Below are 22,847 nucleotides of genomic sequence, written 5' to 3' on the forward strand. Positions count from 1 at the left end.
TGAGGAAGAGAATCAACATGCAACTGATTCAACTTAGGGTCATGTTAAATATCCTAGTCTGACAGAACCTATATTTACATTTAAAGAGCTGAACAACTCTAGGAGGCTTTGTAAAACACGTTAAGTGAAAGGTAACACTGCTGGGGCACTTCAGCACAGGCTAACTCTAAGACACAGGAGGTTGTAGAGAGCAACTTGGATTGTCCTTCTCTTGCCAACTTTCCCCACTTTCTGTTTGTGGGTCTTTGTGCTTACTATAATAAATCAATCATTCTTAGAGGCATCAGCTCAGTATTCCCATTAGCCATCACACTGTCTCTTGTTTTAATGGTGCTAGTGGTTTTGTTGACATGGACTAGAGTGGCCACTATTTTGAACAATCACTCACCAGAATACAAAGAAGAACCACATTTCTCAATGTGAAAATGAAGGAGATTTGGAAAAGAAAAAAAAAAAAACCAAAAAAATAAAAACACACAAAAAAGCCCCCAAAAACACATCAGACCAAAAGCACACACAAAAAACCCAAACAAAAACAAACCAGTACATTTCACTCTACTAGCTTACCTAGACTTCAAGAAGGGGAGGGAGGGGGTTGAGTTCAGGCTTCCTTGTATAAGAAATGAGAACAAAAGGAAATCCCAGCAGTTTTTGAAATGGCCATTTCAAAATGCAAGTTACCACCAGAACCTCCTTTATCTGTGGTGTATCATATCTCAAAATACCTCCTGAGACTGCTCCAAACACTATTGCTCAGACAAGTAGTGTCTCACCAGGACTAATCTGATTCATAAGGGAATGCAAATAGAATATCTAATTTGCTGCATGGGGAGTGGTCCAGACTTTCCTTCAGAAAGGGCACATGTCAGCTCTTTTGATAGATATTAGGAGAAGCAGCTCTATATGGGTAAAAAAGGACAGGGACTGTTTGTGATCAGAGTACAGCCTAGTGAATGACAGACCTGGAGTCAAGAGTCTCAACTTGGTTAGAGGCTTTCTGTCTAGTCTTAAAAATGTCACCCATCCTTAAAAGCAGGAGCATCCTGGCAGGACAAACCTGAATGTAGTGAATATTCACACACAAATACATAATCTGTCCATGTCCATGAAAGCCCATTATAATCTGAATGGGGAAACCCAAAGGCTAAGTAAGCCAAGTCTACAGTTTCTTACTTAGAGGCTTAATTCCTAGCTGAGCAGATAGTCACTGATGTCAGTGGGAGCTTGCCTGAGTAAATCAGTGTGAAGATTAAGAACTAAGTTCTGTAACAGCAGTCAGATGTTCCTCTTCTCCTCTTCTCCTCTTCTTACATCTCAGTCATTCCACCTTTTTGAGTAACTCAGGACAAAAAACCAAACAAAACCAAACCAAACCACAAGCAAGCTTCCTCTGCTCTTGCTGCACTGTTTCCCTTCCCTCCCTCTCTCAAATCAAATTTAGAACAGGTAAATAACCTGTGTAACTGCCTCTTGCCTTGCCATTCCAGCTTGATGTCCTTCACACCAATCCCTGCTGACAGGTTCAGTGCTGAGCTGCACAAAGTGCTTCCTGTCAGCGTGGGTGGCCTGAGTCACTCCGCAGTGAACCTGACAGCTGCTCTGACACGGACTCAGGGCAAGAAGTGGGCTGGGGAGGTGCAGCTTGAGTTTCATTTGCTGCGCATTTCTCTTGAATCCCATGGCAGGGCATAGCTTGCTGTGACCTTCTACAAGGCTCAGTGAACTATTCCCTTCACTTGAGAAGCTAATTCTCCCGCTGTAAACAAGTATTTAGATTAGTAATGCATCAGTTCGTTTGTAGGGCGTCTATCTGATCACCCCTGAATGACTGCAGGATGAAGCACTCAGCACTATTTATCATCTAGGCACAAAGGACTAATCTAAAATCAAGGCTTAGTGTCCAGTGGTTAATAATATCAGGAGCTTAGACCCTTATAGTAAAAGTTATTCCTACAAGGCAGACCTTTGCATCATCAGTGAACACCAGGTGACTTCCTGCACAGATGTCCCAAATTACAGTGATGGCATCACATATGCTAGGGGAGTTTGTCACAGGTAACAGAGGGTGGAAAGAGCTTCCTCCCACACCTGGATGCTTTTTAAGTCCAACTACAATTAGGATAAAGTACTATAATGGCTTTTGAAAGCAGGAGATTCTAGTCAATAACATGCACAAAGCTCCATCCTGCTTCCGCAGCCTTCTTGGCTGTCACAGAGTGACATGCTCTTTCTAATTCTGTGCTCCCCAGCACAAGACAGACATTGACATACTGCAGTGAATCCAGTGAAAAGAGACTAAAATGATTAAGGGATTGTGGGTCCTGGCTTAGAAGGAGGAGCTGAGAGAGCTGGGATTGTTATACCCCAACAAGAGTAAGCTCAGATGGGATCTTACCAATGTGTTCAAATACCTCTTGGTGGATAAAGTAGATGGAGCTAGATTCTCAGGAACACCCAGTAAATTGACAAGAGGCAATGGGTGCAAATTGAAATACAAGAAATGCAAATTTAAAGTAAGAATAAATCTCACATAATGTCAGGGTTTTCAACTGCTTGAACAGGTTGCACAGAGAAACTGTAGAGCCTCCATCCCTGGAAATATGCAAAACCCAACCGGATAACTGGACAAGTCCCTGAGCAGCCTGCTCTAGCTGACCTGGCTTTGAGAAGAGGGTTGAACTAGATCGTCTCCAGAGGTTCCTTCCAAACTTAGTTATTCTGTGATTCTGTGGCTACGTGGTTTCTACACACTTTTCTCAGCTGGGAACACTGGACCTTTACAATATTAACAAATACTAGGACTCATCACTAAGATTATATGCTGATAATGTGGTAGTCTCATAGCCCTGCTGTCTTGCATGTACCTTTTGCAAACTACAAGTGTTCTGGATTTTTCCCCAGCTTATGACATATAGTTGTATGATACACCGTGATTTGTCCTGTGTAAAGCTATTGTTATTGCAGAAAGGGAAAGGGTATTCAGAAAACTTACTCATTTCCATGTATTCTGGAGTCAGTCCAGTGAAAGGTTCCAAGATATAGTCAAGATCCCATTGCTGAGGGTTCTTTGATTGGTTGGTATCCATTTCCTTTGACTCAGTTCTTTCATCCTTCAGCTTCCTGAAGAGCTTCTTTAGCTTCCTGAGGAACAAAAGTTCAAATTGAGCCAAGTCCTTTTTTTTTGTCCTTTTTTTTCCTTCTTTTTTTTTTTCTCCTACAAAATTTGGCTTGAATCTTTGTGTCGCAACACAAAATGTTATTCACATTACTTTGGTGCCCCATAGGCTTAGTTTACACCATCATCTGAAGTTCTGATGTTGCTTAATGCCAGGTGATAGGCTGCTGGGGACAGCAGTTCCTGTGTACAATGTTAACACTGTTAAAAGGTAATTGAACCCAACATTTTTTAATAATTATTTATCTCTATATACATTGCCACTCTGACCACGAGAAAACACTTGCAGCTCTTCAGGGTCCAGTGCTTTCTTATCACAAGAATATATACTTGAGTTTATCTAAATGGACAAAAAAAGATTATTTGTGCAAATATTTCTTTGGACTTCACTAGGAATATAATATCACTCAATAATTTAGATGGGGATACAAATTTCACACCACTGACAAATACGTGAATTTCATTATTATGATCCTAGAGTAAATTGAATCCATCCCTAAAAGAAGAGTATAGTATTCCCAATACCTCCCACAGATGACATTTTAAATGCTTATGCATCAACAACTTCACGTTATTTTACACATTGAGAAATTCCCATGGGAAAATGCAATACAATGAGATATTTCTTAAAAATCAGGGACACAAAATAGAGTTGAATTAGCAGACAGTATCAGGGTTTATGCTTATTGTATGTCTTCATTTAGCAGATTCAATTAATCTTTCACAAACATGCACAACATTATTTTATAGTTCTTCACGTAAGTACCATATAAGTGAAAATCCAGACTAATTCCAGTGATGTTTTGCCAGTAGTGTAAGCAGTGTGAGTAGTGTAAGCTCTCCCACAAACTTTCCCCCCACAGTTTGCAATAAATCCTTTGAACTAGAGGTGTGTGGCCTAGAGACAGGAGTGGATGGGGAAATGGTAGGGGTTTTCATTTGTACCTCCAGTTAAGCAGAATCACTTTATCAGAGCCTAACTCAAGTAGCAGGGCAAGGCCAGCTGGCAAACACCCTAAAGACTTTTCTGGGTTGGTTTAATGCTTTGTTCCTGGATATACACTGAGCCACACAGGAACACTGTGTCACCGCATAGCACAAGGCTCTATAGAAACCTGGAAATGACCACAGTGGCTGCAGAATTTCTGCATCAAGCGGTGTTTACAGGACCCAGGACCCATTCAATCTCATCACCATGATGAAGGAAATGGGGATTGGCAGACACTCTTAAACCAGATCTAGATTTCATCAGGCCTTGTCAATCTCAGGATCACAAAGCTGCAAGAAACAACAGAACAACTCCAGCTTTTGTTCCAGGTGCAGCAAAGAAGTAGCTCAGAAGTATGAAGGTAAAATACTCTGTACTTTTGCAAGACCCAGATAAATTTGGGCAAAAAAAAATACTTTTGGTACTCAGAACAGTCAGTGTACACAGTTTTAACGAAAGAGTGAGGAGATGTAAAATATTCCACAAGAAATAATCAGATGGATCCTTACAAAGACATTTACCTCCTACCTCATGTAAACTCAGCCATTTCATTACACTAAAATTTCTTTTCCTTCCCTCTGCTTTTATGGCAATCAAGGGAACTTGTTTGTGACAGAGGTGATGTAGTATTAAGAGGGTAGGAGACTGGGGGCAGGAGTTAAAATAATCAAAGAATTCCCAGGATGCTCTTCCAGCAGATCCCATTTAATTTCCTAATGCGAGGGACTCTCAAAGGACAGTGAACAATAAGTTCAAGACAGTGCTGATTTCTGCTCCAATGAAATTATATGAGCTTTAAATGTCCCTCACATTTCTATGGGTTGATGAGATTGAAGAGCTTCTCACTGTCACTGTGCAGCAGCTGAGATAAAATTTGGGCGTGTTTAGATGTGAAATCTGTACGTGTGATCTAATCCTCTAGTTATAGCAGCACAGCGTCGAGTTATGGAGTTTAATGCATACACATAACTCCCCTGAGAACCAAGTAACTAAAACAATAGTTGTTGTTTTTAGTGTTTATTTGGGAATACACTAAATCCAGGGCTCAGATTCTCAGAAAATGTTTTAGTTTTTCATCTGGCTATCCCTAATCCAGGCATAAAGAGTGGCACCTTTAATCATATTGAGTTAACCTTTGAAGGGTGTTCTTATTTTTATTTTTATGCAATTTTTAAAAGGATCAAGTAACTCAAAGAACACCAAAGTCATTATTTTCAAATTTTCCACAAAAAATGTACCTTTGTGTCATATCCAAGCACGAAGCTTCAGACTGAACAGAAATGTGTCAGACAGTTAAAGGAACAGAGAACAAGGATTTGCACAGTGTGATTCTCCAGCAGTACGACAATCAAAATGTGTTTTGCAGGACTCCATAAGCTGCACATATGATTGTGTTACTAAAACTGAGCAAGATCTTTAAATGCACTGTTTTGGTAATTACTTAGATCAACATTTTTAAATAAAGCTGCCAGAGAATAGTAATCAAGAGCTAGATTTGCCCATTCAGGATGAGTCTTTGAGAAGCTTTGTGATGAAGAGTTATGGGCAGCAAAATTTCATGACCCCGCTAGTCACCATATAAATCTGGACAGAGAAAACTGTAGAACTGTAGAAGAGCCATTATTTCTGTCCTTTTTCCAGTGAATATGAACAAAAGCAAGATAAAAATCTTGAGGAGATTGAATGGCATGGAAGAAGAACAAATGTAGGATCAGGAAGAAAGAAGATGCAGTTAAAAATTAGGCTATGGTTTCTCACAAGGAACTGGCACCAAGCTGTTGTGTTAATTGTTGTGTTAGGCAAGAGGTGGGAACATGGTTTAATTATGCTCTTCTTACTTCCTCATACAACCAATAAGCACCCCATTATGCAAGGTAATTAGTATCTGAAGAGAGCATAAAATCACTACAAGAAAATGCCCCATCCCTGAAGAACCTACAAACTTTTGAGAAAAGGGCATCAAAACCAAAGTAATCCTCGCTGCACTGTAAGCATGTGGTGCACTTACACTAAAACAAAAAAAACCAAGGTTATTCAATATTTGCTCTATCCATAGAGTAAAAAAGAGTAGCAGGATTTGGAGGATCTAGGGGAAGAGATGAAGATGGCTTGGGAAAAATGAGAAATTTGTGGAGTGAGGCAGAGCAGAGTATATGGAGGTTGCAGAGGCAGGGGCCTCAGGGGGCAGGGGGGAATGCTGAAATAGGATTTGTTGACACAGATCAGTGTGGCTTCAGTGGCTGAGCAGTCCTCACAATGCATCTCCACCAGAGCTTGTCAGGAAGATTAGAATTGAGGATCAGTTTACTAGTTTCTCAAGACTGTCAGTAAACAAGTGCCCTTGGGTACTTGCAGAGATCACCCGTGAAAGTTGCCAAGAACTCAAATCGAAGTATTGCAAGGCAATACTTGCTAGAACAGAGATGCAAAAAGAGGAAAAGACAGAAAAACCCTAGAATCCAGCTGCCAGGGTTGAATGATCATTTATATCAGGTGGTCTGTAAGGCTGTATTTTCAGTTGATGCTTCTTCCTTTGTAGCATGATAGAAAAGGGTATGGGGAGAAAGCTAAACAGAAAAGACTGTGAGGTTGAGTATCTGGAGCACTTCTGTCTAGAGAAAAGGAAGTGCAGTGAGTTGCACTCTTGTGTCCTTGCCTGTAATTTTGTTTGCTGCTTTGAGGAAGGAACACTGAAGGTCCAAGATTTTCTTCAGTCATATTCCTACACTCTCACATGAAGAGAGACCTTCCCATATTTACAGGTCAGAGGTGCAAGTAGAGAGAGAACAAAAGGAATTAATCTCTTATCCTGTTCCACAAATTTATGGTATAGCCATGCTTCCTTGGCACACTCAGACCTCATGGCTTCTACAGGAATTTCAGTTGTGGTTGGGATTTGCTGATTTACCAAACAGAAAAAAAAAAACAAAAACAAAACAGAAAATGAAAAAGAAAATGAAAACGAAAAAGAAAAAGAAAAAGTAAAAAAAAAACAAACTCATTAAGAACAATTTATTAAAGGTGAAAAGCAACATAAAAGACCATAGCCATGAAAGGGTGTCTTTACATTTATTTTATTAACTCTTGGTATTCTCTTCCAGCATAATTAAGTACATTTTTAAGCAAGTGATGGAAGCTGATGTTGAACAAAAAGGCCAAAATCACAGCCCCACTGAAGTCAATGGGAGTTTTGTCATGGACTTCAATAGGGCCAGGATTTCACCCTAAGGGTTTATGATGAAGGTCAAAGACAGAGCGTGATAAAATAACCACACAGATTTTTTTCAGTAAGTTGAGAAAAACTAAACTGAAGAAAAGGGGTCTTAAAGGAGCTTTAGGTTAAGTCTCTCAAGCCCTGCAGCCTTTTAGGTTCAATTCCTGTGGCAACAGTAAAAGGATTACAGTATGTGACACATTTGAGTGAACTATGGCATATTTACATCTGTTAAACTTGTGAATTCCAGCCCCACAGAACACACATTTCAATTCAAGAAGGCTTAATTTTCCATAATTTGTATGTTGCATTTACTTAGCTGGTTTGATATTCTTGAGTGCAGAAATAAAAAAGGAATCACAGAAAGATTTAGAAGACAAGCAAGTCACATCTGTCAAAGCTGTGTAGCATTTTCTCCAGAATCACTGGAGGAAAAAGTAAGGATGTGTCCCAATGACCCCAAACAATGAAAGACTGCCATCTGAAGTTTAACTCCATCACTGCTCAGCCAGCACTGACCATGGATAAGCCAGAGTGAAGACATTTCATGATGGTTCCCAATTTCAGCAATATTTGGTGTGCTAGAGACAAGATGTATGGCTGCTGCTTATAAACTCAGTCTATCGTCTACTTAGTAGTATTTTTTGAGGGAAAGAGACAACAAACAGGAGCAAGATTTTGTGATCTTCTGCAAAGCAATTCAAAAGACTTGGGTTTTTTCATGAACAAAATAAAAAAGTTTTCTGAAAATATTGCTGAAATCCTGAGATTTCAATAGAGAAGAAAACTCTTTTAATCTGGGTCATGATATAATTTAGAAGAGAGACACTTCCATGTTAGAGACATACAGAGGACAGTTCCAGATTCTGAAGAACAAATGACATCTATGGCAGTCCTTTCTTCCCCTCCCTGCAGGTTAAGGTTGATGGCAGCACTTGTCCTCTGCCCCCAGGGAAAATAAAGGGAGCCAATGGAAGAATTTGTGTTATTCCATCTAACTCTCATTCCTTCCAAAGAGGCACAAAGCAAGGGAGGGGAAAAAATGCCACTGCTGAAACTGATAGAAAATACTGATTTATATTTCTGCCACAGGAGGGATGTTCATCACAGTGTACAGCCTGTGGAAAAGTAGACCCTGGAAGATAGAACAGGGGCCCTACAAACACAGAGATATCCTGGGAGGGAAAATACAAAAACTTGTTGGTAGAAAAAGTCTGATCTAACAGACAAGATGAGTTTGCTGTAAGACAGTGTCAAGGGAAACAGGTAGAAGAAGGGAGAGAACGGGATACAGTAGGAAGCCAGAAAAGGCTGGAGAGTAGAGAGTGAACATATGTTTACCTATGCATCTGTCACATCTGCTCACAATGGCATGTATAGACACAGACATGCCAGAACTAGTTGTGTAAGACTTGCATGTTTGGAGTCCCTTTTATTTTGTATTTCTGTATGTCCAGCAGACCTATGCACAGCTTTCTGAAAATCTGATTGAACAGTTCTCAAAACAAGTCTGTATGCTTTGCATGTGAGGCAGATGAGGTAAACAAAGTGCCATTAATGATCTAGTTCAAACAAGAAGAGTGGTCCATGCAGAAATACAAGGCTGATTCTGATTTAATTAATTCAGGTGTTCAAACAGGTCTGCTGAGAAGGGCTGAGTCCTTCAGATATACACTGGCTTTCTTGAGAATGCAGACAAGTGAAGGAAAACCAGATGTGCTTATTTCAGGATGACAAGGTAGCATTGTAGCTGGAATGAACTGCTACGTTGGGAAGGAGAGGATGAAAATATGTTTGTTTTTGAACAGTTATTCAGTTTTAAAAATTGAAGCCACATAGGCTGTTGGCAGAAGGGTGACAAAACAGAAATGAGGGAGAAAAATGAGATCAAATCATCGCATTCTTGCACCAAGAGTTGTAATAAGGGAATTGAGAAATAATTTGACAGCAATTTTCTGTTTGGACTGGATCAACCCATGCTTTCAAGAATCAAAAATAACAAATACAGCTTTTCTAACATCATAAAATCACAGAACTGTTAGAGTTGGAAGGATGTCTAGAGATCATCTAGTCCAACTCTCCCACTGAAATAGAACAACCTAGAGCACTTTACACAGGACTGCATCCAGGCAGGTTTTGAACATCTCCAGAGGTGGAGACTCCACAACCCCCCTAGGAAGCCTATTCTAGTGCCTTGTCACTCTCATTGTAAAGAAGTTTTTCTTATGTTTAAATGGAACTTCCTATGTTGCAGCTTGTGCCTGTTGCCCCTCATTCTGACACTGGGAACTACTGAGAAGAGCCTGTCTCCATCTTCCTTGCACCCACCCTTTAGATACATGCATTGATAAGGCCTCCCTTCAGCCTTCTTATCTCCAGGCTAAAGAGTCCCAGCTCTCTCAGCCTTTCCTCATAAGAGAGATGCTCCAATCCCCCTGTCATCTTCATCAGCCTCCTCTGGACACTCTCCAGTAGTTCCCTGTCTCTCTTGAACTGTGGAGTCCAGAAGTGGATGCAATATTTCAGCTGTGGCCTCATCAAGGCAGAGTAGAGGGAGAGAATGACTGCCCTTGACCTACTGGCCACACTCTTCCTCATGCACCTCAGGATTTCATTGGCCTTCTTGGCAGCAAGGGCACATTGCTGGCTCATGGATAATTTACTGTCTATCAGGAATCCAATATCCTTCTCCTCTGAACTACTTTCCAGCAGGTCAGCCCCTAACCTATATTGATGCTTGGGGTTCTTCCTTCCCAGGTGCGGGACCCTACACTTGCTCTTATCGAACCCCATGAGATTCTTCTCTGCCCAGCTCTCCAGCCTGTCCAGGTCACGCTGGATGGCAGCACAGCCCTCTGGAGTGTCAGCCACCCCTCCCAGTTTGGTATCATCAGTGAACTTGCTGAGGATACACTCTGTCCCCTCATCCGGACCATCGATGAACATGTTGAACAAGGTCAGACCAAGTATTGACCCCTGGGGGACGCTGCTGGTTACTGGCCTTCAACTCAAACCTGATTTGTTGATTCACCACCCCCTGAGTTCTGTCACACAGCCAGCTCTCAATCCACCTCACTGTCCTCTCATCAAGCCCACTCTTCCTGAGTTTCCTAATGAGGATGTTATGGGAGACAGTATCAAAAGCCTTGCTGAAATCAAGGTAGATGACATCCACTGCTCTCCCCTCATCTAGCCAGCCAGTAATGATGTCACAGAAGGCAATCAGGTTGGTCAAGGATGATTTCCCTTGGGTGAATCCATGCTGACTTCTTCCAGTGACATTCTTTACTTTCACAGGTCTTGTGATCATGTCCAGAATGATTTTTTCTAACACCTTCCCAGGGACAGAGGTGAGACTAACAGGCCTGTAGTTCCCTGGTGTGGGAAACTGGCTTGCGACACCTGGGTCCACCTTTTTGCCCTCTTTGAAGAGTGGAGTGGCATTAGTCCTCCTCCAGTCCTCAGGCACCTCTCCTGTTCTCCATGACTTCTCAAAGATGGTGGACAGTGGCCTAGCAATAACACCTGCCAGCTCTTTCAGAACCCATGGATGCATCCCATCAGGGCCCATGGATTTATAGATGTCCAGTTTGGCTAAGTGGCCTTTAACCTAGTCCTCCTCATAAAAAAAGTCCAGTAGCACTAAGTTTTTGAAAGACAGGGAAAAAAATCACCAGGTTTACACTGAGCAAGCTTTAAGCTTTCGATGTGCCAAATATTTTGGGAATTACTTGCCACCCTTTTCTCAAAATAAACTGTAAACTCAATGAGATGTGGACAGTAAACAGGCCTTCATAGTGACCTTTGACAAAAGAATAATTAAAAGAGCCATAACACATTTGATTTGTTGGGGAATATCTTTTTTTCTATTTAATTTACTTCCAAAAAAAACCCTTCTTGCTAGGGAAAGGAAGGAAAAGTGCTCATTTTACAAAAATTCCATAATCTTTTGCACATCACTCAACTTAGTTTCTCGTTAGCACCTTCAAGACCTTCCTTAGGGATGTGATCATAAAGCTACTGACACTAGAGTTGAAGGTTTCTGAATAACTTCATGTAATACAACGTTTCACAGACCACTGCCACCAACAAGGATGATTCAGCCAACTGAAACAAGAGCAAACCTCCCCAGAAGCCAGAACATTCTCAGTGGATTCTCTTGGCTGAAGATCCCCTTGACACAGGAGACAGACCAAGAGAGATTTCTTGCCGTATTTGGAGCGGACGACACTGCTCACAAAGCTCTCGGTGGCAGAGAGCCACTGGGCTCAGTACGTCCCCCATATTCTAACTCCTGCATCATACACTGAGATACTGACATACAGGCACCTTAGAAATGTGTGGATTTCATCTGTAAAAGCATAAAATAGCCATTGATCAATAATACATTTTAACATCTTTTATGAGCTATTGCTTTCCTCCATGCCATCTCTCCTCCACTTTATCCTCATTTGTATTCAATGCTACTACTCTGAAAGCTTCTTTAAAACTCCCCAAGAGATCTATCATACCTTGCCTGTTTTCCCAGGTTTCTAAAATTAATTTAGATCAATTATTTCATACATTCAATCACTTTATTTAAGCCATTTACAGCAGATATAGCCAATTATTCAACATAAAATACAGCCAGATCATTTAATCACAACCAAAAATGTGATTTATCATCACACTCAATTAGAACCCACTGAAGTCAGTGGCAAAAGTCACACTCAGTTGAATAAGGATCAAGGCTTTAATTGACAGTGTCATAGGAATAATGCCTGGTAATGGAGAAGGCTGGGATACATACGGGATTCCAATCTCAAACAGATTGTTTTGAATCAGTTGTTTTCCAAGCATAATGATGCTCAGCTGAATACAGAGTTCCATCAAACAGCCCCCTGGAGCACACTGTAATTAAACAAAAACACAGAATGTGAAGGGAGTAAGAGAATTAATTTAAATGTACCCACTTGGAAGAGGTACCCGTGTCTATATATGACACGAATTTGTGCATGAGCACGGACCTCGTTGATCATCGCAATTCTATCCTTAACAAGATATTTCATGTCCACTCATAAAACCACATTATGGAAAATATAGAGAGCTCTGAAATGACTTACTGTGCCCTGGGGCTACCATACTTCCTTTTAAAATATTTACTATATAATCAATGCAATAAACATAATGCAGTATCACCAGTCTCCTTCCAACCTGATGTCTCCCAAGGGGGGGAGAAAGTTTTCAATCTTGCAAAGGCTTATGTGCAAGCTTTACTGTAAAACCTTGAGTATCTCTGCTGATTTTCAAGGGAATACCCACAGCAGTTAAAAGGAATTTTGAAAAAGAAAAGTAAAAAAAAAAAATGTTTACAGGTTTAGCACAAAATGGCTACAGCTTTTCAGACTATTAAAATTGCTAGGCTTCCAGTGATCTACAGAATGTGATGCCAGATTCAAGTTCAGGCTCTGCCATAGGTTTCCCAACGGCCTCAGTTAAACAGTTTAATCTGTTTGTGCCTTAATGCCCATTTGAAAGGATAGAAATGGTGAAACTTCACCTAAGCATGACTGTGAAGTGCTCAGAACTGCAGAAAGAGAGCCTCAGGTACCTTGGAGGGAAAATCTCGGGTTTGTCTATTTATGTTGAAGATTTAACACCTTGTTTTAACTTATTTTTGATTTTTCCCTTGCTGTCTAGACTCTACTGAAATACCCTGCACACATATTTCTCTTTGTTCAGGATTTTTTTGCTTGAATTTCATATGTACTTACCTCTTCCATTCGATAGCCATCAAACACATATACATAATGACCAGGACGGCCAACAAATCTGAAAGTAATAACAATACATGAAATAATATTAATATAAGAAAGAATTACCTTTAACAACATAACTGTTCATTCATATTAGCTAAAATGTTTCAGCACTAGCTACTTCACAATGAATTTAAAAAGACTCAACACCTATTCAACTTTGATTATTTAAAATTATGTCACAGTAGTAAGCCTCTACAAATGTTCTTCTACTATATCTTGATGAAATAATTTCATTAAAATATGTTTCCATGATAAAAGCATAATAAAAATCTCCCTTTCTTCATCAGAGATCACACACAAAACAGGGAACACACAACTTATATTCTCTTACATTTGGGTTATGCACTGAATTAAGTTATTTACACATCTAAACACAGTCAAGGCTCTTCTGACTACATGGAGAGAAGTGAGATTGACCTTATTATAACTGCAAAGAAATTATTTTAAAAGGAAGTAATTTGTGATATTTTTCATTAGTGTCTTACAGTGTTTACAACTGCTGGTAAAACATGTAATTAATTCTTAAACCAATGATGCTGAATATGATTGGTGAGGAGGACAGATTAACAGACTTTACATCCCCCCAAAGGAACAGAAAAATAGTATGAAACAGAATCCAGACGATGTTTTTAAACATTTTTGCCAAAGTTTTAGCAAACAATCATTTGAAGCTTCCAATTCAAAAGCATGTGCTATACTGTGGATAACTGGGTCCCTAAAGACAATGATCCTGAACCCATAGGAAGTCACACTTATTTAGCAGGACAGCTGAATTAGCTTTTTTGTCAATCAGTTCATTTGCCAAACATCCAACTTCCAGTTGACTAGAACAATTTCTTAATTTAACTTGATACAGGCAAACAGTGCAAAATGTTGAGAAAGTAATACAGAAAGTAGTTCCATACTTTAAAAAAAAAACAAACAGGAAAATCTTTCTTTACTAAATGATGTTTCAAGAAAAATTTGCTAAAATGTGGAAACTGAAGACTTGGAAGCAAAAACTTTCACGCACAAATGAAACACTCTTTTTTTAACTAAGAAATTATTTTCCGAATTGTGGATTATTCTTATTTTGGAAAGAAAACTAAAGTGGTTGCATTTCAGAACAAAGTTCTGCTTAAAAGAGACAACACAGTACTCAACATCATGCCCTGCCATTCAAATCAACATTTAGACCACCCTGTTTATGTTATGTTTTTCACTGGTGCTACAGGTAAACAGTCCCAGACTTAGGTAGCCCTTTGTGCCCATTTTTAAACACAAATCTACTAATGCAGACATATATATACACACATAAGTATCTATATGCTTAAATTCCTGCATGTAAAGGACACTTGGCTTACCTTCCTTTAAAAAAGGCAACATAAAAAATTGGTGCATAAGAATTCACAAACTTCAGGAGGAACGCCTTCAAAATCAGTCTTTCCTCAAAAGTTTTCTCTGTTTTTGGTACCTCTGGGGAGGGGGGAAAAAAAAAAAAAAGCACACCAGATGTACATATGTCAACATCCCTGATATCCCCAAATACAACACCAGACTGCAAACTCTGAGCTCAGACTGTTTTTTTTTTTTAATTTTTTACTTTTAACTTGTACCAATGCACATCAGCTCTGTCGCTGACTCTTGATTTCCAGAGAGTCTTTCTAAATTTCCAGATGGCACTTAAAGACTCTTTTATAGGAACATGAATACTGACAATATAATGAACTCGCTTCTCTGATAGGTCTCTGATAGCCTATCCCAAGTTGCTCATGGCTGTCTATCCAATACCCTGATGGGAAGAAAACCCACAGATCCTGACATCTGGTCTGGACCTGACAATACATCACTTATTTTCCAGTCTCTTCAATTTCCTTGCTGAGAGACCTGGGCAGACCACATCACCTCCCTCTGCTTTAGGCCACATCTGTGACATCTTAGCACAGACCTCCTCTCCTCAGTTATTTACTTTGACATCTATTATATTATTAACCATATAATATAACTGAATCTATTTTATTAACATAATGTACATATTAATAATAATTGGCTTTTGATATTCAATTGCATAAAGCTATAGCAAAATAAACAGCTTTAATATATATAAGCATATGCACACTAACATATATAAGAATATCAGTTACTCAACTGAAATAACAAAGCACTAATATTCTCAATTCCTGAATCATAAAAGCCAAGTACAAAGGCTTTCATCCAGAAAAAAAATAACCAACACCTTAAAAGCCTTCTTAACTTTGTGTGCATAAGCCTTGTTTTCTGTAATGAGATTGTTCATATGCTTATTGCTAAACACAAGCCTAAGTACCTTTCAGAATAAGGCATGAAGTGAGTTGCTAATTGCCATATAAAATAAATGCACAGTTTTGCTAACACTTCTCCATTCTCTACATATATTCTACATTTCTAGACTTCTTTAGGTAACTTGTAATAATGCGCCTTAAACATTTTCAGTATTCATTACTCTGTTCCAAGTTTTATTTTCAATTTCCATGGAAAAATTCTACCAGAAGAACATATAGGACAGAAGCTTTTCAAATTGACAGTAAGATCCTTTTTTAAAGGTTCAGTATGGGTTAAACTATTGTCCTGCCAGGCTCATCCAGAGCTATTAGCTAATGTGAGAACAGGTAATTTTACTGTGGCGTGTTCTCGACTGGATTTCTGCAGCACAATGGAAAAAGGCAGATCCAGAGCTCTACCTTTAGGGATTTAATTAAAAATACTGTGGTACTTGCACAGTTTTGTTTTGCAGCAGTTTTGGTGCTTTGGCTGCTTTGGTCTTTTGGTTTGGGGTTTTTTTGTTTGGTTGGTTGGTTGTTTTTTGTGTTGTTGTTTGGTCTTTCTTTGGTTGGTTTTTTTCTTAGAAAAGAAGCATGGTGTTTATTTGGGCACTAAAGGCATAGCAAAACTCTAATGAGTTCCCACAAAGCTTTATTTGTGATACTTGCAACCCTGTTTTCACAGAAGGTCAACACACAATCCGATAAGCCCTAAACCATCATTCACTACTACCTATAGAAAAGCTTAATTAAGCCTTAATAGGATTTGAACAATTTGCAGTTGACCCCATATGCTGGATAGATCCTCAGGATCTACAGCTCGGGGCAACAGGAATATCAAATATCAGCAATGCAGCCTCTAATGTGAGGGAGAAAAATCCTAGCCTTTGCCTCATGAAGAACTCCCACAAGGATGAGCTCAGCCTCTGCATGAAAATTTGCACACCATATATGGTTCCTGAGACTCACTCAGCATTTCACTCCCTCCCCACACTCAGATATACTATACCATACCAAAAGGCATGCATAGAATTTGTCCTCTAGCTAGTGGAGTCTGCTACATAATAAATACATCCAGCCAGAATAGATGCAGTAGTAAGACAGAAAACTTTCCCCAAAATGATACACATAATATATGGTTAGTTGTGAAGCATGTGACGCTAAAATTGAGCAGCTGAAACTTTCCAGGTAGAGAACGAGCTCTCTGTGGAATGGCCCTTAGCAGCCCGAAGGAGTTGCTGCCTTTATGAGGCACAAACACAAATAATTTTTATTTTGTCCCCATTTGACTGGTTCTTCCTTCACCTGAGAGAAGTCAAAAGTGAGCAAATGATCTGCAAGTCACGTCTGAAACCACCCGATTACTGAAGATGCCCTGTTCAACCTAAGAATACCAGGATAAAAGCTGAAAAATTGCTGGCTTGATCTGTGATAAGAGGGTATCAGTGCCCCACTCTGCTGAGTCCACAAGAGGTGCATGGAGTCCTAGTGCACCGTATACGAGCTCTCTGTATTGATTAGAACTAAAATACTACCTTTTTCCCCCCTAAGCACTGATTCAGTGGGTTTTGAGGCAGATCCATTACTTTGATCCTATGATGAATGCAGTTGCCATCAGTGATACAATCCTTGTGCTTACAGATGAAATTTTTCACTTGAAAAAAGACCAAAGTGTACTTGGGATTGGAATAGAAACCTATCCTGTCAAGAGCTGCTGCTTCAGCAGTGTGTTCCTCAGCTTGTTGATTAACAGTTGAATTAACTGTGGTGTGAAAAAAAACCAAAACCAAAAACAAAAACCAAAAGACTCTATTTTGCTCTGCTCTGCAAAAAGAGAGTTCACAAGATAAAGAGCAGTTATCAGCATTAATGAATAGTGTGGGGTTTTTTTACATTTTTATTTCAGTTGACATCTGAGCCTAGCATTGGAGAAAGCTGCCTTAATGAACTTTCTAATTCACAGAATTTGTAGCACTAGAGGTTACTCAGACTGGATCCTTCTTAAACAAAGCTTCTGATAGTTCATTAGGAATGTTGCCTAAATAAACATAGCAGGATTAGAATTACATGTAAAGTGACAGGAGGACAATAATTGGCAGGTAAGAAGCTCTTGTTTCTTTCACACTGATGCATGTTTCAAAGGGAGAGAGTTTCCTTCTGTGCTTCCCTCAGAGAGGCAATGGCAGTGGCTTGCACCTCCCAGCTTTTGCCTAGAAACTGCCATAGAGGAGAAGCCTCAACTTAAGCTTTTCCTACTCTTTTCACACAGCAGTGTCGTGCCTTAACAGTTGTGCCCTGTTTCACCTGGGCAGGTGCAGTGGACAGAGTTGATCAGGTCACACACAGTTAGCAGCTTGTTTGCTTTATGAAAGCTGAAAATCTGGGTACAGATTTGTCCTGGGCAGTGAACCTGAGCTTTCTTATGCTACTTTCTGCCCAAAGCTGATTCCAAATAGGAACAAGCAAATTAACCCCAGGCTTGTAACAATAAAATGGCATTAAAAAAATAAATCCAACCTCTAACTGAAATAGATGTTATTATGAAAAAAGTCCAGCCCAGACATGCTCCTATAATGGTAAAAAAAAGTCTTAGAGTAGTAAGGACCTGGTAAAACTAACGTCAGCAAAATAACATGGTAAGCATTTTTCAGAGTAGCTTTGCCAGAGCCAGCAACATCTTTGAAACATCCCATTGACTTTCAGTAAACCAAGCTCTTAGTGGTAAAGATATCTATCAAAATACTTACCAGGTCAAAAATTCTCAACCAGCTCTAGATAAGTGGATCCTGGCACAGAGCCAATGCAATGCAGAAATACCAGCTGAGATCCTGGAAATAGCACAACTGCATTAACATGGCATTACAGCCAGGCTGATTAGTCCTATTAGTGGCACAGTGCATGTTGTGGCTTAGAGCCCGAGTTCCCAGAGGCATGTCTGAGCATCTTACCCCATAGCTCTGAATATTTTCACTGGCACTCTTCAGGGGGAAATATCCCCTTTAGAACCTCCACACATACTCTCATGTCAATACATGCAAAGTACTAACGAGGAATGCAGTGAAATAGTTTTACCAATTTCTGTCAGCCATTTGGCAACGGCTCCATAAATTTCATCAAGTATAAGTATCACCACGAGGTTAATGATGACAGCAGTTGCGGTCACCGTCGCCTGAATGTTTGACCTGGTCGTCGCGTTTGTGCTGAATGACAGAGCTGCTGCTGTTGTGATCCGGTACACCATCACACCAAACACTGCCGAGAACGTCAGGGAGATCTACAAGGAAATGTACAGATCGATGAATTCAAGCTTGAGATAAGCATTTCAACAGAAGTTTTGACTGATACGTTGGGTTAGTTCCACGAAGTGGCGTTGCGTGGTTACTTCTTAGAGAAACAGTAATTTGGGGATAATAAAATGAAAATGTGAGAATTCCAAACTCCTTAACAGGTACGTCTGAAGAAAATGGGTGCAGAACTCTGAGCTGACACAACAGTTCCTCAAGATGTGCATGTTCTTTCTGACTAAAGGGCCACATGTTACTCATGCAGTATTGGTGAAACTCAGGTCATTTTGGTACAAAAGCAGGTATTCAGCAAGATCTTTAAGCGGGCACTTGGTTCAGATGGCTTGGGCTGAAGGGCTTACAAGCCTGTGCCAACAAGTAAATAGACCTTACTGGCTGAAACATCTTCACCTCTGGGCAGCAGAAGTGGCCTCTTGCTCTCCAGTTGTGTTTGCTCAACTCTTGCCACAAATTAAACATAGATAGATAGATAGATAGATAGATAGATAGATAGATAGATAGATAGATAGATAGATAGATAGATGATTGATAGATAGATAGATAGATAGATAGATAGATAGATAGATAGATAGATAAATGTACCTTGATACTATTCTTTTAGAACTGGACTAAACAGTGCTACTAGTGCTTCACTTTACATTTCTGTTGGCATCCTGGCATTCTTCATGAGCTGGCTTTGACCCATGAGATGAGGAAAGTCAGCCCTGCTAGTTAAGGTCAGGTTCCCACAGAAGAATTTGAATTTCACAGGGCTATAGGATTCTGTTTTCCAAAAAATCTCACTCCACAATGAAAAAAAAAATGAACAAAATAACAATAAAAACCCAGCAAATTTTCATAGCCATGGCAGGAAAGGGTACTTTTTTCTCTTTCTTTTTTGCCTTTGGAAAGAATTCCAGAGTACATACATTATTTTAGGTAAAATATTTTGAGATCCTCAGATGAAAGAGACTACCTACATGTGAAAGATTAGACTATCAGAATTATTCCAATGAGCCTAGGATCCCAGCTACACACAACACAGGTTCAAGGAAATTGAACAGTTCATTTTAATAACCTAGCAATAGTCTATTGGATTCCTATATACAGAGGAAGGTTGTTTTATGAAAAATTATTATTGCAAAAAACAAAACAAAAAAAACAGAACAAGAATCAGAGCTGTATTAAAGGGTAAAGATGAAAACTAGGCACATTTCGTTTTAATGGAGAACTAGTAAACATACTAAAAAAAAATATATGATTTGGAGAAACTCCCGGAGATATCTAATGAAATTCACAAATACGTTTAGTGAGAAAACTGCAATAAAATGTTAGATCTAGTAGAACATCTAATTCTGACTTTTTTTAAGAAATGTTTCATCAATTTTAAATGAAATGGAGATGAATTATGAGTTTTTGTTTCATGCAAGTGTTTTTCATTCAAACACTTTTCCAAAGAAAAAGTCTAAACACATAACTTTGAAGGAAAACATTTCCAATGGCATACTGTATTATCTCCTTCCCTTTTGTAGTAGCTATTGTGTTGAGAAATCACTTCTATGTTTTCTGCTTCTTTTCATCATTTTCTTTTGACTTACCTATGAAACATGCAAACAAAAATCAGATTCATGTCACACTATCAGCTCAGCTCTTGCTGTGACAAGCAGTGCAGGAACACAAGAATCAGAAACTTTACACTGCAGCAGAGATTATTATACCCCCTTAAAAGAGAAAACAAAAAACCTCCACCTGGCAGTAATCTAACTCATCTTCCACCTCTACAGTCACCTTAAGCTCTGTTTGTTTGGTTTTTTTCCTTAGTTTGTGTCACTTCCTTTTAATCATCCTGCACACACTCTTTTTCTTTCCCCTGTGGATTTCTTTCAAATTTTTACTATAATGGCAGACAAGAAAAAAGAGGAAAATAAACTTGTATGTATCATTCTGGAGATGATGAGCTCTCTGGGTCTTCATAGACACCTGTCTCCATCACAAGCTTCCACTTAGAAAATGTATCTTAACAGTACAGTAAGAGAATTCATCAAGGACAGTCGTTAATAAACAGAGAAAGATGTTTCAGGTCATGGAAGTTGAATAGCAAACTCTTAAACCTGACCAAAATATTGAAGGGACCCATAGCAATGAGGAAGATTGCTGGAGAATGAGATACAATCAAAGGCTTGCACTATTGTGGCCTTTTCCATACATGCAGTGCCAGAGCAAGATACACAAGGGTACTGGAAAAAATGTTTTATTTGTTTAAAGAACAAGGATATTGGTTTTGCAAAAGCACCATGACTTCAGAAACTCCTCAGTTGCCCAGCTGTTTTTGAACATCTGCTTAGACACAGATGGAAAAAACACTCCTTTAGGAAACTTCATTATCTGTGCATCCAGCAAAAGGAGAAAATTGAGGAGGGCTCGTAGGACTGTGCAGTAACTGAGAGAATATTTCTTACTCCCCAGTCACTGAGAGGAAGCAGTCCCTGTGTCTTCACAGCATTTGTCCCATATCTTACGATACCTCTTTTGCCCAAATTCCAGATTAGATGGTCACCTTTCATTCAGATGCTTACTTTGGATTTTGTTTTCATTGTCAAATTTTCATCTGGCCAGTTCTATCCCCTGTTATGGCAGACAGTTTCTTCACTCAATATCTAAACTAGGCTGTCAAGGACTGAATTTCTTAGAAACAGATGTGAAAATTGGCTGCAGAAAAGGTCACCTACTGAGCATGGTATGAAAGAAGACACACAGGAAAGCATACTAGGTCTGAGAAGGAAGCTATAAAACCCCATGGGCTAGACTGATAGATTCATCCAAGAAGGATAACAATTTAATGTCCAAATATTTCTTTGGTTCCCCAGTGGGGCTATTCTGGAGTCAAGTATTATGCCATGTGAATAAGAACAGAGCAATAGGGTCCAAAAGAAGGAACAGGCTGAACTCTTGTGCCACAACATTCATTGGTTTTCTTCCTTCCTCTGACTGAGTCAAACACAACGAATCCAAAGAAAGGCTGCAGTGATGGCACTGCTCCATGCCACCCTGCTATCCTCCAGCAGCCACGAATATTTTCATCACGTACTTGGAAATCTGTGCTGCGACATGTATGTTCTAAATGTGGAGTTTCTAAACTGTTACATATGTTATAACTAATCACACACAAGCCAAACATGCATACACCCAGCTGAGCCTAGACCTACTGCTACCATGGGTCTCACTGGGCAAAAATTAGACCTGTGAACTTCTCTTTTAAAATCCCTGCAAAAGATTGACTAAATCAAGGTTGGATCTTCTGCCTCCTCTGCAATCAAGTGAGGCTGTGTGTACAACGAGAGACATCTGAACAGATTTTAAAGTATCTGAAAATGTGTAAAATTATCCTTGGTGTAAAACACCAAGACCAACTGGGCAAGGGAAGCAAACCAAACACCTTTTTCAGCCTGTACTTTTTAAATAAACAGGCAGTACACCTAGCTTGATAAAGACCAAAGAAAAGCCAGAAAGAAAATAATATAACACAGTTCTTGAAGGAGGATTGCCAAAAGTGAAGTACACAAAAGAAGAATGCAAATGAAAAATAAAGATAATAGGTTTCGCAATAAGAAAATCATTCGCATCTTTAAGAATCATGAGGGAAAGTATGGCATGCAAAGCAGGGGGGGGAAAGGACAGAACACAGCAGTGCCATTCTACAGAAATGTAGACATCTTAATGGAAAATACCTTTGGGTTTGTGCTGCCAGACCATTTGAGCCTGGAAAAGGCAGTGTTAAGAATTCAGCGACCACTTCTGTAGCACTAGAAACTGCAGCATGTGTGTGTGTCTACCTGTGCCTGAGTCTTCTGTCTGTGCGCTGTATATGTGCATACACACATAAATTCAAGATTTAACCACCTGTTATGCATACAGTGCTTACAGCAAAAGAAATTAGTTTGTGTGAACAGTAGTAATGGAGGTAGATGAGGCCAATTTCATTTCCGCAGTACAATTCCATTACACAGACTGACAATAAACTTAGTCTGGTGTTTCCAGTTCCTGTTTAACTAACTTAGTAGGAAAAAACCTCAACAAACAATAAACAAGCAAAACAAAATGACAACAAA

The 22,847-nt window shown here is 39.5% G+C and overlaps 1 protein-coding gene across 2 annotated transcripts in view; it reads right to left on the reverse strand.

Annotated features, from left to right (window-relative positions):
• ANO2 (anoctamin 2) overlaps positions 1-22,847 on the reverse strand; it is a 171,077-nt gene that overhangs the window by 13,909 nt on the left and 134,321 nt on the right. For both annotated transcript variants that reach the window (XM_051625894.1, XM_051625885.1), the window contains 5 exons: positions 18,527-18,728; positions 14,519-14,630; positions 13,131-13,188; positions 12,167-12,267; positions 2,993-3,141 (listed from right to left, as the gene is read on the reverse strand). In XM_051625894.1, the coding sequence (XP_051481854.1) occupies positions 2,993-3,141; positions 12,167-12,267; positions 13,131-13,188; positions 14,519-14,630; positions 18,527-18,728 (622 nt within the window). The remainder of the gene's footprint in view (positions 1-2,992; positions 3,142-12,166; positions 12,268-13,130; positions 13,189-14,518; positions 14,631-18,526; positions 18,729-22,847) is intronic.

Source organism: Apus apus, chromosome 1, assembly GCF_020740795.1.
Source record: "Apus apus isolate bApuApu2 chromosome 1, bApuApu2.pri.cur, whole genome shotgun sequence".
Classification (NCBI taxonomy): domain Eukaryota; kingdom Metazoa; phylum Chordata; class Aves; order Apodiformes; family Apodidae; genus Apus; species Apus apus.